A 26,956-nucleotide genomic window follows, 5' to 3' on the forward strand; every position below is an offset into this window, starting at 1 on the left:
CCAGAGAAGTGGGAACAATCAATGACCAAGGAAGCTGATCACCAGTCAAAAACAACTAAATGGAGAGCTAATGGAATGACACAGCTAGCTCTTGCTAATGCATATGACTGGTGTAGCTTCAGTTAGTAATTCACTATTCCTTTGCCCCCCCCCCCCTTTACTACTCAGCTTAGGCTGTGTGTGTTTTTTTTTAAAGTGGACCTGTCACCCAGACATAAAAAGCGTTTTTAAATTAAACATGAAATGAATTTTTTTTTTTATTAAAGCATTCATAGCTGTTGTAAACTCATTTAAAAATCTCAGGTGTCAATCAAATATTGCCCGCCCCTCCTCTATGCCTTAGGCAATTACTTTCACTTTTCATTCAGCACTTCCTACATGTCACTGCTCTCCCCACATTCCCTCGCTCTCTTTACCATTTAATTGTGTAGCCAGGACATGGGGATGGACATCAGGTCCCCCATTCTGATGCACAAACCAGATTTTGAGATGATTTCAAGATGATGCAAGGCTTGCCTTAATAACAGTGTCCACAATATGGCTCCCGCCTGCTTGCTATAATTATGAATTCTCAGACCTAAGGAAACAAGATTCAAATAGTTTAATTAAAGTTTATTTTTCTTGACTAATGTGATAAAATAGGATTTGGAATATATTTTTCAGGTGACAGGTCCCCTTTAAAGGGATACTGTCATGGGAAAAAAATTTTTTTTCAAAATGAATCAGTTAATAGTGCTGCTCCAGCAGAATTCTGCACTGAAATCCATTTCTCAAAAGAGCAAACAGATTTTTTTATATTCAATTTTGAAATCTGACATGGGGCTAGACATTTTTTCAATTTCCCAGCTGCCCCAAGTCATGTGATTGTGCTCTGATAAACTTCAATCACTCTTTACTGCTGTACTGTAAGTTGGAGTGATATCACCCTCCTCCCTTTTCTCCCCCAGCAGCCAAACAAAAGAACAATGGGAAGGTAACCAGATAACAGCTCCCTAACACAAGATAACAGCTGCCTGGTAGATCTAAGAACAGCACTCAATAGTAAAAACCCATGTCCCACTGAGACACATTCAGTTACATTGAGAAGGAAAAACAGCAGCCTGCCAGAAAGCATTTCTCTCCTAAAGTGCAGGCACAAGTCACATGACCAGGGGCAGCTGGGAAATTGACAAAATGTCTAGCCCCATGTCAGATTTCAAAATTGAATATAATAAAATCTGTTTGCTCTTTTGAGAAATGGATTTCAGTGCAGAATTCTGCTGGAGCAGCACTATTAACTGATTCATTTTGAAAAAATTTTTTTTTCCCATGACAGATTAGTATCCCTTTAAGCACGTTTAGTACATATGGGTGTTACAGAGTTACAGGTAATGGACAGTATGGGGGGGGGGGGCTTCCTGCATAACAATGTTTAAGTACAATGGAAGCACATGAACATCTCTAAATCAGGCAGGCTGATACTATCTGATACCAATTTGTAGTATGTTGTAAGAAAATAGGCATATATTGTATGCAAAGTGTTTCAATGGTAGCTTAACTCCTTTGTGCACCCCTCAATGCAGATAAAACCACCAGGACTTCTGGTTATCTTAGTACTTACTCCTTGGAAGACAGATTGGCTTGATAGTGTTGATAGTGCCCTCTAATATCTTTCCAGTTGCCCTTTAATAGAACAAAAAAACAAGAAAAAAAAAAAAAAATAAAGGTGATTTTCAGAGCAGAAAAAGTCACTCCAAAGGAGTGAGTCTTTCCATTCCCCCTGCCCCCATATCCACACAGCTCCGCTCCAGGGTCGTACTGAGCCACTCAAAGACGTCCCTTCACACCGTGTTTATTGTGAATGAAAGAATTGATTGAAACCACTGGAAAAGAAAACACCTGACTCTGGCAAACCCATAAAAAATGCGCTTTATTATTTATTTTCACTACCAAACACTAAATTAACGCAATTCATCCACCCTGGAAAATTCATACGGAGTGTTATAAGCCAGATATGTTTTCTCGGCTGAAACCAAAATTTTAAGAATTTATAGTGGAATTAGAGAGTCTGTATCCTACCTTTAAACTCTCTAGGGACATAAAAATGTCTTTCAGGTGATAAATTTAGTGGCAGAGAAATGGAGAGCGAATTCGGAGAGTGTGGGACTGGGGGGGGCAGAATTTATTTGGAGACAGGTTTGGAGTTTTTGCAATAAGCACAAGTGTTATAGCTTGAGACAGTTGCTACAAATCATAGGAATCCAGAACTCAATCCGACTTTTATGAGTGGAAAGTAATGATGAGGTTGAAGCGAAGTGCCCCTTGGGGGGTGTTGGTAGGGTAGAGGGGGGCACGTTGAGTGCACAGGCAGCACAAGGCATTACTATGCATTAATGGCTCCGATGTACGACTGCTTTGGAATTAGCAGCTGACCTGTCACCACTCACTTACATTTTGTGTGATTGCCATGTTTTCAGGCCACAGCCAGGGCCCTAGACACTGATTACACCGATTGCAGACCAGTTAGGGGACTTCAGGACTTTAGTTTTCCACTAGGTGGTGACAGGGTTGGCCTTTAGGGAATTGAACCTGTTCAATCACAAAGGAAACTAGATTGACCACCATATTGCACTCAATTGGATATCCATACACATCAGCTGTTGAGTATGCATTGAAATATAACATATTATACTTTGAAATGTGTCTGTGTTATAATTAAGAGGTGTCCACTATAATATTTGCTGGTACAGTTGTTCACTGCACGCACGCCCATTCTATAATGCTGGACCTGATGTGAGGTTCCAAGCATGGCAAAGTCTTCTACACTGAGATCTGCAGGTCCTTGGTGCATCTACTGTTACCTGGTCACATTGTAATAAATTGCCTAGAGGGAAGTCAAAGTCAATGGGCTAGGCCTGTTTTTAAAAGAAAAAAAACCTGGGAGCTGGGTTGGCAAGCCTGATTACCTGCTGAAAGTGACCCATAATAATGGAAATTCAAAAGAGATCTCAAATGTAACCAGGGACACCTGACCTCTTGATTGTGCTGTTCTATGGAGAATGCACAAGGATCAATTGCAAGATGCAAGGGTGTTGTATTTAGCCCAAAAATACATGCACAACAAGGGCAACATTTTGCCCCCCCTGGACCCTTTATGAAACCTTGATAAAGGACACTGAAACATTGCCCTTTGTGCATGTATATATGGGCTAAATACAACACCATTGCACCTTACAAAAGGCGTCCTACTGGATTTTTTTACCTATCACATCAATGACCACTCTGCAGGTGGGTGGTCTTCTGGATAAGCACCCAACACTTTCACAAGTCTGTCATATGTAGAGGGTTAAGCTAGAGGGTCAAGCTCTTCTTCACCATGCATATAGGGAGAATGCACAAGGCAACAAAAATGATGAAAAACACATTTAACTCAGCTTTTGTTTAAATCAATCCTATTTATCTCCAGAAATAAAAAAGAAAATGTAATTGGATGGGTCTCTGGAATGATATTGCAGTATACGTATTAATGCCATGGTCTCTTTTGTTACTCGGCAAAAGGCCGTTGGGATCTTCCAGTACAACTGCTTAATTGTTAATTGTTTCCACACCTCAAGATGAAACCTCCTACCTTCCAGTCACAAGAGATGTCCTTGTGTCCAACTGACGAATAAGAAGCCATTGTAAGACCTACATTAAATTACTATACAGAGTAATAATATTGTCCCTTAAGTGCTTCTTCTCCATGGAAAATGAACCCAGCTTGTCCAGCCCATCTTTAAGTAAGATGATCAAATTCAAGGGACGCATGGCATGCAACATTAGGGTTTTAGATTAGGATGCCCTTTGTTGAAGGACAATGTAATTTAGGTAAAGATGTAGTATGGGGACAGATGAGCTACATAAATTGTTGTAACCCAGAAAGAAAGCAGCAGTAGCTGATGATGAAGTACTACCAGAGACATTCTCTGATAAGTTCCTCAGCTAGAACCATTGTGGAAGGCTCCAGGACCTTCTATAATTTCCACCATCTCCAAGTCAAGTGGTTCATTGGCATTTAGTCAACTACAAGAGGTCCTCTGCACTCAACCCATTATCAATATATTTAAGACAGCACAACTTTCCCTTGTTTGTTATAGTTATACAGGAGCAGTGACCAGCTCCATGTTGTAGCTCCCACCCCTCCCAGCTATAGTCAGGTGATCCCACTGGTGTCTAATAAAAGGGCAGCCAAGTTTGGGAGTTTTACTTTGAAAGCAGCTAGTAAGTTGCAGGTAAAACTTAGTCCCTTTGTAAAATGTATAATGAAGCAATTGAATTCTTAATGAATCAGATGAAATTAAGCGTAGGACTGGCCATATATGGGATGACTTTGACGTAGTTGTTCAGCTTAAATATATTGCAATATATGGACAAACAATCCCTGTGTTGTTTAAAGGGTAAGGTATTTTTTAGTAGCAGTAGCACAAATGTCTCTGTCTTAAATATATTGATAATGGGTTGAGTGCAGAGGACTCTTGTAGTTGACTATATGTATTTTGTGGTCACACCCACATTGCACCCCCGCCTAATGGTTTTTAAAAAATAGTGGTGAGCACAACTTTCCCTTGTTTGTTCATTGGCATTTCCCATCATTGACATCAAATAGAGCCATGCTGAATGACCGAGTAAGATAAGGGCCCTGGCTTTACAGCTAATTAAAGGGATTCCCTTTAATTAGCAGGGTAATTGTTTGTATATATGGGAGAATAATGTAGCCTGGAATAGAGAGCCTCAATATTGAAATAAAATACAGGCACATCCCTTTAACCCCCTCTGGGGAGTTTTGTTTGCTTAGCATTCCAGTGTAAGTATTTTGGTAAATATCTCCGTTGCCAGCCAGATAATTATTTCAAAAAGGCTCAACAAAGGTTTTGCTGTAATCCTCTTACTTTAAGGAGTGAGCTCATCCTCTGTGATTGGCCGGTCTGGAGGCTAATCTAGCCAACGACAACATCCATAAAATGTTACAATGCGCCATTGTGGTCTCTGTGTAAAAGATTTATCCGACTTGCAACCCATTTGTTAACCTTTAATGCACCGTCATCAATCATAAAAAAAGTCTGCTGAGATGAAACATGCTTTTGATAGGATGTATATGACTTGGTTTGATTTATAGTTCAGAGTTCTTCTGAAATATATTGTTTTTGAGCAAAGAGTTTACCCCAAGCGTGTAAACTGTAAAATATTAAACCCTATGTCTGATTTTGACCAATGTATTCTGTCACTTAGGGGAATCCTAAAGTCTCTATTGGCCTTATAGTTTTCCATTCTGTTCACTCAAAATCTATTGGCCACAGCACGTCGGACAAGGTGGTGACAGTTGGGCAAAATAGCAACAATAGGACAATGTACAGTAGAGACTTTAGGGCACGATGAATACCACAGAGCGATGTGGTAACAGTAATCGAAGATGGTAAGAGTAGAGTAAGTTGGTGGTAGCAGAGCAAGATGTGACTAACGCTAGTTGAGAAGTAACCCAAGAAGACCACTGGTAAGTACCTTTTGGTGAACAAGGTCACCCCTGATGATACTGGTGTTCACCGACGCCCTTTTGGGGCCCCAGACTTTCTGCTGCAGAATCAGTCAGGGAACCTGAACATGTTAAGGATACTAATAGTACAGACAAGGATTAGGGCTAAAGCGAAGTCAGACCAGGCAGAGTATGGGACTGACAGCAATGATCAGAGTTGGTAGGCAGGCAGGAGTCAAACCAGAATTAGCGGACACGAATAAGGCTGAGCAGAATCAGAGTCAAAGGCCCGCAGGAGTCAAAAACCAGAGTAACGATATGTACGGAGAGTAAGCAGGAACTGGATAAACAGAAGCCAGCTTGGGCAAGGAGGGGGAAAAGGAAGAAGCAATTTAAAGGCAGAAGAACCAATGGGAGAAGAGAAACCAAGATAGACAATAAGGGAAACCAATGGTAGGGAGACTTGAACAATCAGCGTCCAATTTATTGATGTGCGTCAAATGTGGACTTGCTGGGTGTGCATCAGCCTGGTGCACATTAGCGCGGATCGCATAATCACAGGGCGCCTCTGTGCCGGGAGGGAGCGCGTCACAACCTGAACCCGCCGGTCAGTGCCTCTGGAGGTAATCAAGGATGGGGCAGGTTACAGTGACAGTAGGACATGATGTTGCCAGTAAGGCAAGACAGATACAGCTGAGCAAGATGGTGACAGTAGGATATGATGGTGACAATAGAGCAAGACAGATACAGTTGATGAAAGTAGGGCAAGATACTGTAGATATTATTGAGCAAGATGGTGACAGTAGGGGAAGATGGTGAGAGTAAGACAAAATGGTGACAGTGGCAACTGTAAGGGAGAACAAGATGAATATTTTCTATCAGTATGGCCCACTGAGAGATGGGGGGGGGGGGAGAATGCTGGAATTTATGAGACTTATGAGCCAGGAATCTAAGAAATCTTGAACATAATCTGGTGTTGTGCCTTTATTTTATTCCAGATCCATATGCCATAGTCTCTTTCCTCCATCAAAGCCAGAAAACTTTGGTGGGGAAAAGCACGTTGAACCCAACATGGGACCAGACACTTATCTTTTATGAAATTGAAATGTTTGGAGACCCCGAGATCATCAAAGAATCCCCTCCAAACATAGTGGTGGAAATCTATGACCATGATACCTACGTGAGTTACTGTGTTCTATATGGTGTCATTTAAAACACTGTACTGCCACCGATTTTATCAGCATGGTTTGTAGGGAGAGGTATTTATAATCAAGACTGACCACTTGCCTCCATCGTGTCCTGCAGGGTGCAGATGAATACATGGGACGGTGCATTTGTAAGCCAAGTTTTGAGCGCTCGCCTAGGTTATCTTGGCACCCGGTCGTCATGGGCACTAAGAATGTCGGTGAGCTGCTCGCTGCCTTCGAACTCATCCACAGGGAAAAGGTAAAGTAAAAAGACTGCACCAAATTACAGTGTATATTACATTTATATTGCACATGGAGGTGAAACAGAATCAGCCATTGTGACGTCGACCACCGTTAATAGAAAATTTATAGTTAGCAGCTTGGAAACATATATAAAAGCCTGACAGGTCACAGCATGGCTTCTCCTACCTTGTGTTATTGCCCCATATAGAATAAATACAGATGACAAAGTTATTTCTGTGCTAATCAAAGGCAGGGGTAACCTGGTCACCATTCCAAATTTTTTACCCCCCCCCAGTGAAGCAGCAAAGAGAATGACTGTACAGTTACTCCCCCAGCTCTACCTGATTCAAAGCCAGAGAGTTCAGTTATTCCCAGAATAGGTTATAATGTAACAAGGCACATTAACTAACCAAACACATACGGACAACTCATCCCTCTTTGATATGCCTACGAGTCAAGTCAGTGGCCCCATAAAATAAGAGCACAGCTATGCTGTAGGTTAACACATTTCAAACTCAGTCTGAGTGCCCTCTGCCAGCTGGCGAATAGCAGCTATTGATGTTGGCTGCACTCTGCAGTCTACTGGCTGAAAAATACTGAAGGGAAAAAGCAAGGAAAATTCAAAATATTGGGTGAAGGAAGATATGAAAAAAAGAGGAAAAATTTAACCATATGGGAAAGTACAACAGAATAATATTTAGAATTTCCTGTGAATTTAAAGTGTTAATAATGTTGATGGCGGCCAAAGATTTTTTCTCTTACTCTTCTACTACTTTGGAAGTTTGGCTTGCTAAGAATGATGGGAATTTGTGGTGTAACAACTTGTAAGTTAACAAACAGCACTTGTTTTCTTCCCTCAAAGTGATGTCATAAATCTACTTCCTGGTTTTCTGGAATGATATCACTGTATATTAGAGATTACAACCAACTCAATATAAGTAAAGCCATGTACAGATTTGTTTGGCCCTTTAAAGAACTAATGCTTGATCCATTTGATAGCATGGTATTCATTCTCAATATTCTTTTCTGCAGCCGGCTGTCCATCATATACCGGGACTGGAGGTAAGGAAACACATGAAACTGTGACATCATAGTTCGTTAACATGCTAATTAGCCTTCAGACAATTTTAGAGGTGGGCAAATCTGAGATTTTTCCCTGGGTTCCCTAATTTGGGATTCGACTAGAACCCAAATCTTTCATGAAGAATTCGGCTAAATCTGGAGCTGGATCTGAGCTTTAATCTACAGGGTAAAAAGGCATCGCCAAACAATGTAATAATTTAAAAATAAAATTAGAGATTTCATGTGACCATATGTCACATAAATTTAAGGGTGTGGATTTGATTCAGCCAGGCTGTAACAACTTACCTTGGTGGTCTAGTGGGAGTCGGCGGGGACGGCGCGCTACTTCCTGGTTTATTGGCGCATGCACACTGGCGTGATGATGTCAGCGCGCAGTGGCACGAAATTCAAAAGTATTTAAAGCCACAAAACACATTTTGCCTTGCCCGTTATAGGATCTTGTTCCTGAGTTTCCTGGTGCCTCTGTGCTGTTTAGCTTTTGTAATCTGATTCTCTGTTGTGACCCCTGCCTGTTACTGATGATCCTGACTTGTGAATCCTGACCCGTGCCTGATTATCGACTCCGCTGTTTCTGTACCCCTTTCTGATTGATCTTCCGGTTTGACCCTTGCCTGCCTGACTCCGTTTGTACTCTGCCTGCCCCGACGCGGCCTGATCTGACTATGCCTCCTGTCTATACCTTGTACCGTGACTGTCTGCCCAAAAGACTTTGCTTTACAGAACCCCTCGCTTTGCACCTCGCTTATTAAGACCTGACGGCATCCGATTAGCCAAGGGCTCCTCCCGAGTTGAAAGGCGGCTGTTAAAGGCGGAAGCAAGAGCCGAGAACAGGGTGCTTCTCATTGGTTCTGAATTTAGGGTGCTGACCGTGACACAGGCACTTGCATTCTTGGTTGACCTGTCTGTGAAGTCAATGGGACAAATTCAGGTAGCGGAAAACCTGTCGGGATAAAGTGGCGTAAAATGCTGTGTGCGAGGGGTCAGAACTCAGTGCTGGTTTTTCTATGCGGCTTTGTCTGAGCCAACACCTCTTTTTGTGCCAATATTTTACATTCGGCTGCACATTTTGTATAAAATCATTAAACAGCTGTATAAATAGGAATGGTTTCATGGGTGTGCAGCGTGGCATTAGTGGTGATGTGTGCTCTATTTCTGTAGCTTTCTACATATAAATATTTCCCATAGGCCCAGTAGCTGCTGCACCTGATAGTGGCCCTATAACATTCTCTGTTCCAAGCACATCTTTGCATATGTTTAATATTGGGACACATTTAATCTATACACTTTGAGATACACCTGTGATACACTGTGTAGTTATGTAGGTATTTATATGTAGGTAGCAGCTTCTTTAAGAAAAATAATCAAAGCCTATAGGCTTACCGTAACCATATTTCTGCTGTTAACCCTACCTACCAAGCTGGGCAGGCTCACTTAGATGGAATGTAGATCATTTCTGGTCTCACAGTAGGTGAACTTATATTCAAGCCTTTTCCCAAGTGCCCCACCCCAGAGTCATTGAAAAGGTACAGGGAATGTGATGAATTCTTGCAATATGAAATGTGACATCACAGACTCAATAAAAATGAGTCTGAACAGCTTGATTGGTTGAATTTACAAGCTTCTAATGTAATTTATTTTGTTTTTTGAGCTGTACAAGTGTTTTTTTTACTCTTTATTTTCTTTTTATATAGGGAGAAATCTCAGGGGTCCTCAGCGAGGTAAGAATATTTAATTGTTATCCTCAAATCTCACGAATATTGAGATGGATCCGTTGAAAAGCAATGACAAAGGACTATGTAAAACGTTTATCAGAAAGACCAAATATAGTGTAGTTTTCCAACAGGAGTAATGTCGTTGGGTTAATGGGGGGTCAAAGTAGATGCTTTGGGTTTGGGGTAACAAGTGGAAGCTAGATTTAGATTGCTGCATGGGTTTTGCATGGAGTGTTTACTCATGTGTATCATTAGCTGCTAATACAGCAGGGCCTTCAGATATCATTGTGTATTCTCAAATTCTCAACTCACATCTAAGTGACTCAACTGCCAGCTCATTGGCTAGTACATAGTTTCTTGGGATGTATGTCCTGTAGAAGCACTCAGGAGTAACAGAACCAGAAAGACAAGCTATCATTAAAGCAGCCCGCTGGAGAGCAGACATAATGGATCATATATGGAGCATAGTGGAAGGTACAATAATGGACACAAAGTTGTGCCCATTGCTGTACCACATGCTATAGCACTTGCAAACTGAGGTTTGATGACTTTTGTTGGCCTCAAACTCAACTGCAAGAATTGTTCCCTTAGTATGTTGTGCCTATTGATGCATTATGGACAAAAAAAAAACATGGCAGTTTGGTCGGGTATTTAGTACTATTTTGAAGCATTTTAGCCCATGACCATGGTAGAATTTCAGTTATAAATCATTTTCTGTAATGAGCGGCTTGGAGAGGAGAGACAAAGGAAAGGAAATCTACTCAGAATGATTTAATAAAGGAAAATTACAAATATGATGTGAGTGTGAGCTCTCCTCTCATATTGCATGATCTCTGCACACAGTGACATTAATAATGTTTTTGGATTTTCTCTCCTTACTATCCATTCTGTTCCCTTTGGGATTGGCGCACACACAGCTGCTTATTCCTCGCTTCTTCACTGAGAGACTTCTTGACTGGGTACCTCCATCTTGGCCACCTTCTCTTTCTACTTATATAATATATTTACAGGGGAGACCTTTGGTTTTCAGATCAAAAAGATCTAGATAAATATAAATTACTTGTTATAGGCTCTACCCACGTACCCAATATTCTATTTGTAGGTGTCATATGATCTGCCTAAATATGTCTAAGGAAAACACATGTGCAGTAGATTTACTAAAGGTTACCTTTTTTTAAACACTTACACTTCAAAATCATTTTATTTTTTTCCCTAGCTGGGAGTTTTATTTCTAATTTATTATAGGTCAAATCAAAAATTCTGTGCATGGTAGAATTGATTTTTTCCTAGTTTCCGCTATTAATGTTCACCAAATTTCAGTTGATTTTGGTATAGATTAAACCATAGTTACCTATACCAAAATTTATAACAATTTCACCGAATTCTACCAATTTTTTTTAAATTTTATTTACATTTCACAAACAAATTTTTGCCTATGAAAGTCTTTACAGACACACAATGAAAATTTGTGAAAATATTTTTTGAGCATTTGTAAACACCTAGGGTGCAGATTTATTAAGGTTCGAATGTTAAATTCGAATTGGAATTTCAAATTTTTTTTTCAGTCAAAACGTACAAATTCAAATTTAAAAGAACCAACTCGAATGTAAATTTGAATGTGAGATTTATCACAACTGAACCCTGAAAACAGTTCTAATTCGAATATTTGACACCTTAAATCTGCCGAGTTCATTTACAAGTTAATGGTGTAGGTCTGTTGAACTATTTGAAGATGTTAATTGCCTTCCTGACATTTAAGGTTTTTTTTGGAGGAACACTTGATTCAAATTTTTAGATTTTTGTTCGTATTCAATTAAATATTAGATGTTCGCGTTTTTTCATAGATAACCTCCCATTCGAGTTGGGAGTAAATTTGAATTTATTACAGTTAAAAAAAATACACATAACTTCGAAATTCGACCTTTGATAAATCTGCTCATTAGATTTACTAAAGGTGGAATTTTTCTTTTACCACAAAAATTTGGATGTAATGTTATATTTTCCCCAAATTAGGATTTTATTTTTCTAAATTAAAAATTTGCTTGGATGGTGGAATTGTTTTGAATTGAATTGAATTTGACGAAAACCACTTGAACCTGTGGCAAAAAGATGTTAGTAAATTTCAACCAATTTATTTATTTAATAATTCACTGTAACAATGCTTTGGCCTGTTAAAATTCATGCCTATTGAAAATATGTGTTAGTTTCTGTGCATTTTTCTAATGAGAAAAAATTAAAAAGAAAATCAATTTTTTCCCCAGGCAAAAAAGTAGGGATGCACCAAATCCAGGATTCAGTTTAGTATTCGACCAGAATTCTGCCTTTTTCAGCAGGAAAATCTGAATCCTTAAAATCACGTGACTTTTTGTCATAAAACAAGGACATTATTTCTATTTTTTCTAATTTGCAGGATTTGGTTTGGTATTTGGCCGAATCTTCCACAAAGGATTCTGGAATTTGGCCAATCCAAAGGTGGATTCAATGCATCCCTACAAAAAAAGTAAAATAAATCAAAATGTATTTTTTCTTTGTTAGTAAATCTACCCCACTAGCTATAAAGACCATATCATTTCAACAACTTGCTTTCACGTGTCGAGCAAACGGTACCTTTTTAGGCTGCAGACTGACATTGGGATTCCAAGTGGCACCTCATTGCCTTCCAATTAGGGTCTTGACAATGGCAGCCATTCCCAGAATGCCCCTATTCCCTATAGAACTAGTGGCATACTCAAAAGACCATTGCTACATGAGTTTTAATCAATATACAAAATAGGATTTTGACTTGTTATTCTCTATACCCTTGAGAACCAAATGCCTCTGCTATTTCCATGCCCTTTGGGTAATTTCTTAACTGGAAAATATACCCCATTTATACCAGGGCAGTATGTGGGTATAACATAATTCTATGTATAATTGTAGTTACTCACATGGGTGGAAACTGCCATTTGGGGTATATTTTCCTCTTTGCCTATTGGGCACCAGGAAGGCTTTGTTTTGTGCTGATACCCTTTGCTTGTTGCCTATTGCTTCTCCCTGTGTCTGATCTGTAACATGTGCATTATATGTTGCATAGCGCTCGCCTTCTTTATTTCCCAACTAAATTATTTGGCAAATCACTAAATAAACCAACTGGGTATTGCAATGACCTGACAATGACTTGTCCTGATGCCTAGTAACCATCCTTACATATAATAATGAGTCTTACTTACTGACACTAATGGGATTTACATTCTAATTTATAACAATTACCCCGGGGCACGTTAAAGGATTTTTAGGGGTGCACCAAATTCAAATTTGATACAGAGAGTTGGCCACGTGGAAAGCAATATTTATATACTGTAGCTGTTTTATTTAGGGGCAATAATCTTCTATTAAAGAGGGAATAAAGGTGGAAATGCCATGCTGTATTTGAGTACAGATACCCCAGAATGAAGGAATTTATACCTACCCCAGGGCCTACACTAAGCATTGGACACCTCCCCTGGGTAATTCTTCTGTATCACTGAGCTGCAACGCCAACATCGGAATTATTTAAATAATTCTACCCAACAGAAGCTGAAATAGAAATAAGTAGATGTGAGCTTTAATCAATTAGCCTAGTGTGGGATCTGTTATCCAGAGTGCTTGCGAGTTGGGGTCTTCCAGATAAGGGGTTCTTTGAATATTATAGAGCACCATGACATGCAAAAAAAAAGTTTATTTTTTTAAATCGGAACCTAGGATAACTGGTCTTATTTTATCTTGGGGCTTTCTGGAAAACAGGTTCCCAAATCATAATCCTATACCCGTATACAAAATTGTATTTGGGATTAGTTCGTATTAAGGCCAGGTAGAAGAAGTCGCAATTATCTGACTCTTATAATGATTGATGTGATGCTGCACCCCTCATTTCAGTATATCTGTAAAAGTGGATGGAGCTTCCTACTTATCCATCTACCAAAAGGCTGTTTGCCATTCCTGGGTCCCTCAGTTTCTCATGGTCAGGCACGGGGCAAGAGATTGGAACTGGTATCAGTCACATTGTTTTTACTGGCCATAGAGGTTGAAGCCCTAAAATAGGCCCAAGCTCCACCCCTGCCTGATTAGAGAATACGGAGGAGCCCAGGAGTAGTGAGTATGGAGAGCTCAGCACAGGTAAGTACTCTGGTGGATTGGATTTGCTTACTCTGGGGAGTGTTCCTATTTGGACTAATACAAACTGCCTTGGGCCAAGTGGGCTGCACTTCAGTTCAATGATATTGGGAATGGTTTCTCATACTCTTCCCTGTGTTTGCAGACATCAGACACGGACCTTCCCTACCCACCTCCACAGAGGGAGGCCAATGTATATATGGTGCCACAGGGAATCAAACCCGTTCTCCAGCGTACTGCTATAGAGGTAAGTGTTATGTTCATCATCATATGTGTTGTTTGATGTGCTACAATTGTACATAGACTTTATTTCAGACCTGACTATTTCTCCTGGTGCAACCCTTAGGTTAAAGGAAAAGTAAAGAGGAGGTTATTCTAAGAACTTTTGCAATGTGCATTCATTATTTTTTTTTTTTTAATTCCAAGATATTAAGGGATACATGTACTGTTAATATGAATGAATTTTGTTACAACAGCGCCACCTGCTGGTCAGTTTCCCACCAGTCTGACCAGCAAGTAGTCAAGGAAGTTTTCAGGAGAAAGAAAGAGGCTGCTCTGATGTTCTTCTGCTTAGGAAGGATTTGAGAAAGGTTTTTGATATTATTTTAAGGAGAAGAACATCAGAGCAGCCTCTTTCTTTCTCCTGACAACTTCCTTGACTACTTGGTGGTCAGACTGGTGGGAAAATGACCAGCAGGTGGCGCTGTTGTAACAAAATTCTTTCATATTAACAACACATGTATCCTTTAATAACCTGGAATTAAAAAACAATAATTAATGAACGTAAATTACAAATGTTCTTAGAATATCACTCTCATTAATTTTACATTCACTTAATTTAAAGGTTTACTTATCCTTTAAACTTTTTTTTTACAGTTATATTTAAACCAACCCATAAGTAATCATGGTTTAAAGAGAGACTGACACCAGAAAATAACCGTTTTTTATATCCCTCATAAAATTATATTTGAATGCTATTTATAATTTTGCCATAAAAGTATTTGCCTGATGCTTTTAAATTACATTTCTTACCCCAAAGTAATAATTACTTACAAAAACAGAATTATCAACAAAAAATTATCAACATGACCTATATGTAACTCTTAATGTACATTAATATTTTGAAAAGAAAATTTTTAGTGTCAGTATCACTTTAAAAGATTTTGCATTCCACCACTAGGTGGTGCAGGCAGTAAATACTAACAGAAGAGAAAATCCTTGGAAAGTGGCATTGCTGCAAAGACTCCACATATTGCTAAATGAGCTTTTGCAGAGAAATATTTTCTTTCTAAATAGCAGGTCCCCTGTAAATGCATAAAATGAACCTTACCGTCTTTTTGTGCCCGTAGATCCTGGCCTGGGGGCTGAGGAACATAAAGAGCTACCAGCTGGCTAGTGTGACTTCCCCCAGTCTGATAGTGGAGTGCGGAGATGAATTGATCCAGTCTGGTGTCATTAAGAACGTCAAGAAGAATCCTAACTTTGATGTGTGTCTGCTCTTCATGGAAGTGGTAAGACTCTTAATACGATAAACAGATTTCTGCTACAGGCTCCCGGCGCTCCAATCGCTGGTAATAAAATGATTTTGGCACAAATCCTGCAACATTTACGGGACAATCTTTTTTGTTCTGCGAGAGTTCCTGCATGTGTTTCCTATATCAAGAAGGTAGAGTTATACACAGGAGGCCACTTATCACTGAGCACAGCCACAAACATTAACCTAACAATCAACCAAAAAGGCTCCAGGTTTGTTATAATAATGTGCTTATGGCTGTGTGACTATTCTACATGTGTATTCTATGGAACACGCACTCACACACATGGGAAACATGCATGTTTGTTATTCTTAATGTGTAAATGTGCATAGCATTTCAATAGTGCATCATATTCACAGGTCCCTAACCTGTATATCATTCTAATATTCTTATCATTTACAGTAGGGGGTACATTATCCCTTACAATACATGAGTGATACTCAGAGTTCCCTGTATAACTCAGCCTGCAGCCTTGTGCCTTTATATGGTCACAGAACAACCCCTCAGTGACTTCTAATATCCTTATCATTTACAGTAGGGGGTACATTATCCCTTATAATACATGAGTGATACTCAGAGTTCCCTGTATAACTCAGCCTGCAGCCTTGTGCCTTTATATGGTCACAGAACAATCCCTCAGTGACTTCTAATATCCTTATCATTTACAGTAGGGGGTACATTATCCCTTATAATACATGAGTGATACTCAGAGTTCCCTGTATAACTCAGCCTGCAGCCTTGTGCCTTTATATGGTCACAGAACAACCTCTCAGTGACTTCTAATATCCTTATCATTTACAGTAGGGGTACATTATCCCTTATAATACATGAGTGATACTCAGAGTTCCCTGTATAACTCAGCCTGCAGCCTTGTGCCTTTATATGGTCACAGAACCCCTCAGTGACTTCTAATATCCTTATCATTTACAGTAGGGGGTACATTATCCCTTATAATACATGAGAAATACTCAGAGTTCCCTGTATAACTCAGTCTGCAGCCTTGTACCTTTATATGGTCACAGAACAACCCTTCAGTGACTTCTAATATCCTTATCATATACAATAGGGGGTACATTATCCCTTATAATACATGAGTGATACTCAGAGTTCCTTGTATAACTCAGCCTGCAGCCTTGTGTCTTTATATGGTCACAGAACAACCCCTCAGTGACTTCTAATATCCTTATCATTTACAGTAGGGGGTACATTATCCCTTATAATACATGAGTGATACTCAGAGTTCCCTGTATAACTCAGCCTGCAGCCTTGTGCCTTTATATGGTCACAAAACCCCTCGGTGACTTCTAATATCCTTATCATTTACAGTAGGGGGTACATTATCCCTTATAATACACGAGTGATACTCAGAGTTCCCTGTATAACTCAGCCTGCAGCCTTGTGCCTTTATATGGTCACAGTACAACCCCTCAGTTACTTCTAATATCCTTATCATTTACAGTAGGGGGTACATTATCCCTTATAGAATATGATTCCATTTATGGATGAAGTGGGGAACAATATGACAGCTACAAATCAAATAAGTAAACAATATCCTTTAGCAAATGAGTGCATGTTGGACACGACGTTAGTCTATGTTTATATGTTTTCCTGGACATTTATAGAAACATGAACCAAAGTTAAACCCATCAGTCCTTATGAGTTGGAGGACAAGGAATGAGAGTTGCCAATAAACATATCCTTTCCCCCTCGCGACACATTGAATAAAGTGCTTGCAGAAGGTGATTGGTGCTACGGGTGAGGGGTAAGACAAGCTCATAGCCAGTGAGTGCTCCTTGGAGTATACTGGTTCTGACTGGGAAGCAAACCTCTCTCATGCCAAGTAATGTACTTTGCAGACCTCCCTCCACGGAGCTGCGCTCTCGAAGCTCATGAAATGTTGTTACAGTATAAATTTTAACTTCGCTCTCTGGAATCCACCACTGATGCTTAAAGACCACCAACAGAAAGTCTTCTTGGGGCCAAGTTAGACACAGCCTTAGGTTAAAGGTGAAGAGAACTTTACACAGAATATCTGGGGTTCATAGAATTTTATGGAGCTGTCACATGATATATGATTTTTCTAACGTGGACAGACTTAATGAAAAAAGTAAAATGAGTTGATGCATGGATAGTCCCAGAAAAGACCACGTTCAGTATTTGGCTGGTGTTCAGGGTTCTCTATGGATAAAGGTCGTTGTAATGTTCCAAGTAATTACTGTGCTGGGACAGAGCCTTGGCTGCAGAAGTTTTATTTTATATCCATCCTTAACCTTTCTATCCACCTTCCCCCTTTCTGACCTCTAGTTACCTTTCCTGTATTCTCTGTGGTGGGGCAACAATATCCCCCAGGCCTAGGACCTCCTTGGACTTAGGAGAACACATTAAGTGAATTGCTCTGTTGTATTCCTTGTTTTAGAGGTTGCCCAGAGAAGATCTGTATTGTCCACCGATCATTGTGAAAGTCATCGATAACCGTCAGTTTGGAAGAAAACCAGTGGTTGGCCAATGCACCATCAAGTCTTTGGAAGAGTTCCATTGCGACCCCAACTCAGAAGATCTGGAGGTAGAAGAAGGACTGTCAGGTACTTAATGCATGGAAGTGTAGTGCTAAAATGTGCTCAGTTTTTTAAAAATATTTTTTAGCCTGTGTAGAAGTGGTAGAATTGAAGTAGCAGTAAATAAACATCACGGGAGGACATTCTTTGAGTGTATCCATGGGTTGTTGGCTACACTAATAGCTTATTCAAATTGGGTGGATACAGTGTCGGGCTGGCCCACCGGTATACCAGAAAAACTCCTGGTGAGCCCAGGTGTTAGTGGGCCCTCTTGTTTCTAAACATTTGGCCTATTTCATGGTCATTCCCTATTTCTTTTTAGGGGAAAATGCTTAATAGTGGGAGAATATTGTAAGTATATATAAAAACAAAAAGTAATCGTGGGAATACTTACCGGACACCAAACGATCATCCCATGTGTCTCACATCTACTGCAATCTCAGCAGTCATCCTTAAGCGATAAAATACGGAAATGATGGAGCACCAGAGAGACTGGAAAATATTAAAAAAATATTACACTTATTCCGTCATGATTAATATTGAAAATAAATCGCATGCCCCTATCGTCCCATGGACTGCAAGCTCAACGCGTTTTGTGGCCACCTGCCACTTCCTCAGAAGGGGGGAAGGGGGCAAATGCTTAATAATGGGAGAATTTTGTAAGTATACATAGAAAACTAGGAGAATAAAGAGGTTGAGTGAGAAGAGGGGAAATAATAGTTTGGAAAGGTCCACTGTCTTAGGTTTTCTGGTGGGCTCACAGTTTTAGGTTTTCTGGTGGTCCCAAGGTCCAAGGATTTCTGCTGGGCCTCTGGCATCCCAGTCCGACACTGGGTGGATACAGTCATGTCAGATTATGCTCAGAACTATATATATTTAGTAGTTTAGACAAGTATAGCTTCCCATAAGACACACCAGGGCTGGAATTAGGGGTAGGTAGAAGAGGAGCCTGCTCTGTGCAGGAATCTTTTAAGGAGTCTTCTGCCTACCCCTAGCCTGGGCTCTATTGCTTCCACTGCCATCACCCCCCCATGTCACCTCTTACTCCCCCACCGTGCAACAGGCTTTCTTCTCCAGTGGAGTAAATGCTAATGTATAAGCCTAAAGGTGACCATACATGGTCCATCAGGGTATGCTCGCCCCTTGGGCCAAAGAGATTTGGAGCATATGATGGGTAACACATAGTATTGGCACCTTCCTATTATTCCAAGCATTCATGAAAGTGCACAAACAGCAAGAAGTGCCAAAAAGCTGTGACTCCTCTTCTTGTCCTTATCCGTAATGCACCATAAATTAGCCAACGTGGCACAGCAACATTGGCACATCCTGCCCAAAGCCTAAACTGATTGATACCCATAGTACATGGCCACTATCCATCTACCAATAAACGTACATGTGATATTATTGGTAGGTGTATGGCCAGTATAAATGGTGCAAAAACACCCCCTACATTTGCCCGCAAGGCCAATCACTTGGGACTGCTTGTTGCCATATTTTCCTGAATGGAGGAGAAATGAAGGTGCATTACCCAGCTGCATATGGGGGGGGGGTTCCACAGTGTGAGCCCTGCTCTTTACCTTGGTCCTATGCCAGGAGTTACAGTCCTGGACACCCTATTCTCTTTTTTCTGGCACGAGTACTTTTATTAAATATAACTCTCGGCTCGCTGCCTTCCCTACTGTGAAAATAATTGCTGTTTCTTTTGAATTCAAATAATATTCAGTTTTCAAAGAGGTTTTTTTTTTCCCTCTCTCGCTCTGTTTTTAGAAAGTCTGCACCTTCCCGTTTTATTCCTGATTGTCTCATTAGCGCAGCGGCACCAGACTGTGCCAATACATGGGAAAGATATTGAGGCTTCTTAAAGCCCACTCCTGTTCTACTACTGCTGTAATACGCCTTTAACCCTGTAGTTCTTGGGGGGAGACATTACCAAAGGTTGGCATCGAGTTTGACTTTTCAGGAGCCCACAACTGCAGAAGGGGAGCCCTAAGGCGTGTGGGGGGCCCCCTAAGAATAGACTCTAAGGTGACAGCCCCGGTGGGCTCTGGACACCCCATTCCGACACTGCATTTGACTCGCCCACCCAGTGCTACTGCAGTATATCTTTGATTCTCCCTTTTAGTGATACCCACAAACACCCAATAGTCCCTAAAATACACCAAACTTCTCATGAGCACCTTACAGTGCATTACACCCCCCCACATTTAATGGCGCTGCATTATATTCTGCCAGCTCACTGTTTCCTCTAATGGGCAATGAATTGAAACGGATGGAGAACAAGTCTCACCGACATCACATGAGCACAGATCTTATATATACAGTATATAACGATTTTTTTCTTTTCTTTTCAGACAATGTCAGTGTTACACCCAGGGACGAGGTGCTCATTGATATTGATGATAAAGAACCTCTTATACCGACTCAGGTAATTTGGGTATTTATAATACAGTTCATAACAATGATGGAAATGCATGACAATATTATCTACTCAATACAGTGTTGCACTTCAGCTGTACTAAAAGAGCTAAATTCCAATTTCTAAAAAACTGAAATCAAACCCTTACTTACTTTCCACAGTCACACTCCCTTCCCAGAGACTATTATCCACTGTTACTATAGGCACTATCTCTTCCTACTATACCTGCTATCCCACAGTCACACTCCCTTCCCAGAGACTATTATCCACTGTTACTATAGGCACCATCTCTCCCTACTATACCTGCTATCCCACAGTCACACTCCCTTCCCAGAGACTATTATCCACTGTTACTATAGGCACCATCTCTCCCTACTATACCTGCTATCCCACAGTCACACTCCCTTCCCAGAGACTATTATTCACTGTTACTATAGGCACCATCTCTCCCTACTATACCTGCTATCCCACATTCACACTCCCTTCCCAGAGACTATTATCCACTGTTACTATAGACACCATCTCTCCCTACTATACCTGCTATCCCACATTCACACTCCCTTCCCAGAGACTATTATTCACTGTTACTATAGGCACCATCTCTCCCTACTATACCTGCTATCCCACATTCACACTCCCTTCCCAGAGACTATTATTCACTGTTACTATAGGCACCATCTCTCCCTACTATACCTGCTATCCCACAGTCACACTCCCTTCCCAGAAACTATTATCCCACTTTTACTTTAGACACCATCTCTCCCCATTATACCTGCTATCTCTCCACACTATATGCTGCTTTGTTATTCCATACTACTGTATTTTAATACAAGTACATTACTCATACTTTCTACAGCTGCCCCTCAACTCCTGTTATATCAATATGATGGACTCAGGGCAAGTGTCCCGTTATCAGTCCACCAAATTCAGTTCTGGTTATTCATTTTGTGACAATGTGAATGTCTGAGGAGACGTTTATTCTCTAAAAGTCTCGGCTAGAGGCTTGGCCATGCCATCTGTAAACGTTTGATGAGTTAAAGACTCCCAGGTCAATTAGGTTACTCACTCTTTCTCTATTGATGACGGGTGGAGAAATCCCACAAATGTTATTGTTCTTCATGATGAAATTATTTGGGCTGTGGTCTATGGGATTTGGGTTTCACACTTTTGTTTAAAGTGGCCATCATTTCTAACTGGCAAACAGAGAATGGAGAAACCAAGTCTGTGTGTATTGTCTTAACATATGTAGATCAGCTCTTTTCCCATCAGAAGATAGATTTCCAGGAAATTTCTCCAAAATGTGATGGTTTTAATGAGTATTATTACAGGGTGGTCAGGAAGTGAGTACCTCTTGGAATAAGGGGAAAGTTCCCCAAAATGCATGTGGGGGATGTGTTCCACCTTGTTTGTGGTCTTAAACCTCCGACGGTGGATGAGAAACTATTTTTCCTGACTCAGACCCAAATAATACAAAAAAATCTTCCACAAGATTAACAGTTGGATAAATTTGGTAAGAACAAATGATGGAAGGTAATGAGGCGCAGTGAAGGTGCTTTCAATTCTCTGCAAGCAACTGCACTCAGATCAGGTTTACTTGTATGTGTGGAAGAATAATCTTCTGTAGTACATGTTAAAGGGCCAAGTTCATAAAGTTTTGATGTTGTTTGTTTGAAAACTGCTTCATAGCAAGAGACATATAATGAGTAGAGAGAGTGTGCACATACTGTTGTTTGGCAATAGCTCTGCTCACAATTGCATATCAGAATCAGTGTTCTAACTGGAAGATACTGGAGCACATGGCAAAACATTTTAGGGTACATCTAAACTCTGGTTGAAAGATATTTTTGTCTTGAAACTGCTTTTTAGTTAGTGCCCCACTGGGCCTCCTAGAACTTCTAAGCCCCCAGCAGTTACAGGTTCATCTTCCTTAGAAGTTACACCCCAAAGTCCAGTAACAGGGAGTAGCAGCAAGCACAAGTGACCAGTAACCATTGACCAGAGAGTCCATCTGATGAGAGAAGAGGGCTCAGAGGCAACTGTTAGATAATGTAAGAGGTAGGTTTTTTTTTAACTTTGTCTTTAGGGACTTGGTTAATTACTTGAAGCATCCAGAACCATAAGAGAAACATGGGAGACAGATAATAGTGATACTGATATTGTGGTGCCTTCACAATGACCCAGTCACAGTACACAGGGGTAACCAGTGAAGATTCCTGTAGGATCAAAGTGAAATCTTATGTCCGTAGTTGGTATGATCTTCAGGCGGTGTGATCATCAGGTGGTGGCATTGCCTGGGCCTCCAATGACTGGCAGTTGCCTGACTATCTGGGTGACATAAGAACAAACACTTAACAACAAATGTTGAACAATGTAATGCATCTGGCCACTGGCCCTCCAGTGACCAACCTGTACAACTTTTTCTGTGCCCACATGGAGAGAGTCTGATGGTTGATCAACCAGATGGTCTACAACAAGTTTGACCAGAAACATGGGCAAGGAATATCTGGGCAGAGTGACTGCATAACCTTCATCCAATTGCAAGTCAGCTCCACTTGGAATGTTGGGTCTTTTGGCTTAGAAATTCTTTGACAGCTTTGGTTGAATCTTGCCAGATATTGACTATATTGGCAATGGCATTGTCTGTTTTGAGGAAGGGTATGGCTATAGGGTTGGAGGAGATTTTTAAACAAAGCAACATTGCTTATAATGATCCTCTAGGTGAGGATTATATAATTATAAATCTTCTTGAAGGATGACCCTAGAACCATAATTATATATAAATTAGGCTCTAAAGAAAGTATCTCTATTGAAAAACTCAACCATAAAGTTAATCATAAATTAGAATCACTATATACTACACCAGCCTATAATTTGCTGCAAATAGCTAGTCTATTGTTGAGATATTTTCCAAATAAAAAATTCTCAATGAAAAATTATTTACTTGATAAATAACATTTTTTCCAAATTCTTATATTTTCTGGCGAGTAGGACGCGATTAGTATTTTTAAGAAGCATATCCAAGATTTGGTCCAGTTTTCCTTTCATAAATTTGCTTTGCCAGAAATGATCATTTTCTGGCAAAATTTTCAACAGATTTTCTATTCCGTGTTTTGATAAATATGTTCCGAAGTAAAATGCAAATTTTCCAAATAGGAAAAATAGACTGTAAATTGGAGCGTTTAGACCTACAGCAACTGGCTAAAGCTCCCCGGGCTGTTGCGCACATATGGTAGGTCGGAATCAGTAGTTATTAACTTTAATTTACTTCACTAAATACGCAGAGCCATTACAAATAAGAGAGATGAGTGGTGCATTCGTTTACCAAGGCCATTAGGAATTTCATCCCAGATTCTGCACGCACCATTAAGATTAATGTTAGGAACTAAAATAACATTCTATACATCATCCCTAATTGGTCGTAGGAGCTGGACCCTGAAACACAGCTTAGCTCCAAACAGAATGAGTTTATTGTAAAGTCTGCCTGTTTCACCTGGCATAAGGAAAGGCAATGGCTCAAAACCATTGTTATATACAGGTAACTGCCTCAATAAAGGAAACCCCATTACATTGCTGTCTAGCAGACTTTTGACTTGTCTAGGGACCTCTAATGGAGAGATGAGATAAAGATGTACCAACCACGTGTTTGGCTCACCATTAGAATATGCTTTACTCCTATGCAGTGTTTAGCAGATTGTATCTCCCTCTGCAGCTTCTAAAGGTGCCATAAGACATACAACTTGGGCACATTTATAATTGGGCAGCTAAGAACTATCCCCTAGGTAAGTGAATCCAACATCTTTCCAGTACTGTAGTATCCATTTATAGAGTTCTGAATATCTGTAGGTTATGCTCCTAGGCTGCTCTCTTTCCCATGGTCCAGCCTTGTTTACCATGTTTTGATTTCCAAGGGCCAGGAAAAGAAGTGTAAAGCAGTTTGATGATGGGGTGCATTGGAATGCTGCTTTCTCACTTAAATCTAACCTCCACCCCTGCCTAACCATGTGAAAGAGAGCATCACAGGGACAGAAAGTTCAGAGTTACCTCTAGTGACCATAGAACAGAGGTCCCAACCTTTTTTTACCCGTTCAAATGTAAAAATAGTCAGTGAGCAACAGAAGCATGAAAAAGTCCATAGCATGCCAAATAAGGGCTGTGATTGGATATTTGTTCGCCCCTATTTGGACTGGCAGTACACTTGCCTCCAAGCCTGGAATTCAAAAGGTATCACCTGCTTTGAGACCACTGAGAGCAACATCCAAGGGGTTGGTGGGGAACATGGAGATCTCTGCCATAGAGCAAAGAGAGTGTAGTTTAACATTGCCTTCTCACTTAGATCCAGGCTCCGACCCCTGCCGGACCATGGCTAAGAATTGGAATGAAAAAATGAATAAAAAAACATCTCCCTTAAAATTGATGCCTTAGTGAGCTAATTAAAAAAAGAGATATATTTTTTCCCACATTATATTTTTGGGTTTGGATTAAGCTTTTGCTTGAATCTTCTGTTGAGGGGTTGGTATTTGACTTAATCCAAATATGACAGGTCCTGTGTGTTCTTACTTTCAGCCATTGGCCAGTTTTACTTTGGTTTACAATAAATGGCGTATGAATCTATTGTATTCTAAGGAAGCATCTCACTGCAGTTTCAGAGCCCTCATTTTACTCCCAACTTCTACACTGTGTGTCTTTGGCAGTACTCGTGTGCGGAACAGGGAGATATTTCAGCGGCTGCCTGGCACAGATTGACTTTGTTGATCCAGGGCAAACACACTGAGATGGCACCAGTGACACTGAATCACTTTGCCCATGAAATGTTACTTCCTAGAAGAGGAATTAGCAAAGCACCGAGGAGGCCTTATTGGTTTCTTGGCCAAAGTTCGGTGTGACCACAAAGGCAATTATCACCAGTGAGTGGAAGGACCAATAACCGCAGGCGCGTCAGGGCAATCCATTCCGCTCTCGGGAGAAGGAAATTTGTTGTCCTTGTCCCGTCTGGTGCGGTTTCATTGCGCAAGGCAGAGCTGGCACCAAAATTTCTTTCAATTAGGGGCCTCCAAAAATACAAAAACCCATAATCTTTGTGCGATTGCGATGGCTCATTACTCGGCAATAAAGTTTTTATAGGCTGCAAAAAACAATATATATAAATATAATGTAATATAATGTGTACAGTTTTCATGCGATTGCGTCTTGTTTGTATTTGCAGCCAAAGTGTTTTGCACTCTGAAAGGAACACTTTGCTCTTTTATTATCTTTCTAAATTGTTTTATTTCCCAAAACTCCAGTTTATTCTTCTTAATGCAACAGGACCGGGCAACAAACCATCCAATAAAATTGTACTTTTTTCCTTTACGTTAGTCCATATTTGTCTTGGAAATATTATTAGGTGACAGGATAATTATTTACCACTTACTTTGTCCATGCCACATTCTATTAGGGTGAGATTTTACAACTGAGCTTTTAATTTTGGCCTTACCCAAGCCTCCATTGCTGTCCAAATGACTGCCCATGAAACCATTAGACAAATGTTTGAACTGGGTCAAAACTGTGAAGCTCATAAATATCCTTCTGTTTTGGATTGTTTCATTTGAGTGTATGTGTATTGTGTTTGCATGCCATGCCTGTGTGTGTTGTGTTTGAGTTGCATTAGAACATAGTGTAGAGTGTAGTATCGAGGCATTAAAATCTAATCTGAGTCTACAAGTGCTCATACAGGCACAAAACGCATTAGATCATTTTTCTATGTCATACGTTTTTTCTTTTAGAATTACTGAATTGGAATATTTATGATTTCTCCACATTTTTTTGTATAATGTATCAAAAAAAGTGCCTATTGTAATTATTTAGAATTTTTCTCTGATGGACAACTTTTGGCCAACTAGGCCATGAATCAGACCCACCACTAGACCGTCTGTTGATCCTGTGACTATTATTACACTCCCTGTTCAAAATTGGTATATTGTCATTAATAAAAGTATTTTCCTGTGCCTGGGATGAGTATGGTAAAGCTAGTGTTACTTGTTATTAAAATGCCCTTCTTGCATCTTTGTTGGTTGTGCTTCGCTAACCAGTTCTTTTATTTGTAGCTTACCGATGGTATGACCAGCTCAGCTATTATTAACTTGTCATCCTCTCGATCCAGTCTCCATGTATGTATGCTTAAATTCTGCCTTAAATGCATGAATCCTTGCATGCGACTGACACGGTGCCATATTTATTGGGATCACTTTTATCTCACAGTCATTATTGTATTGATGATAGGGTGTCCTATGGACGATCATGATTATAAAATTGCAATGAATGTGTTACTCATGATGTGTTTAGCTTGTTGCACTCATTATGGATCCTCAATAAAGGGCACATTTTCCTATTGAATGTTCTTGCTTCCATAAACCAGAGTGGCCAGTCAACTAAAATAAAGTCTTTGTCATCACTGGAGCTATGACTATAACTGCAGAGATATCAACGTCACCAGCCAGTTTGGGCCATGCCCTGTTCTGCCCAGACTACACCCCATTCAGCCCAGACCCTCACTTCTACTCTTCCTCTGCAACAATGAGTCTTAAATAGTGATGGGGAATTTGCGAATTTGCGCCGTTTCGCCGAAAA

At 40.2% G+C, this 26,956-nt stretch overlaps 1 protein-coding gene across 8 annotated transcripts in view; it reads left to right on the forward strand.

Moving 5' to 3' along the window:
• Positions 1-26,956, forward strand: part of LOC108697270 (dysferlin) — a 179,708-nt gene that overhangs the window by 95,760 nt on the left and 56,992 nt on the right. For 5 of the 8 annotated variants that reach the window (XM_041586944.1, XM_041586953.1, XM_041586971.1 and 2 more), the window contains 10 exons: positions 6,487-6,668; positions 6,794-6,934; positions 7,951-7,980; positions 9,693-9,719; positions 10,631-10,672; positions 13,990-14,091; positions 15,194-15,355; positions 17,796-17,961; positions 20,286-20,359; positions 26,434-26,496. In XM_041586944.1, coding sequence (XP_041442878.1) covers positions 6,487-6,668; positions 6,794-6,934; positions 7,951-7,980; positions 9,693-9,719; positions 10,631-10,672; positions 13,990-14,091; positions 15,194-15,355; positions 17,796-17,961; positions 20,286-20,359; positions 26,434-26,496 — 989 coding nt within the window. The remainder of the gene's footprint in view (positions 1-6,486; positions 6,669-6,793; positions 6,935-7,950; positions 7,981-9,692; positions 9,720-10,630; positions 10,673-13,989; positions 14,092-15,193; positions 15,356-17,795; positions 17,962-20,285; positions 20,360-26,433; positions 26,497-26,956) is intronic. The other 3 variants (XM_041586976.1, XM_041586956.1, XM_041586961.1) reach the window with 1 other exon arrangement.

The sequence above is a fragment of the Xenopus laevis genome, chromosome 1L (assembly GCF_017654675.1).
Source record: "Xenopus laevis strain J_2021 chromosome 1L, Xenopus_laevis_v10.1, whole genome shotgun sequence".
Taxonomy (NCBI): Eukaryota; Metazoa; Chordata; class Amphibia; order Anura; family Pipidae; genus Xenopus; species Xenopus laevis.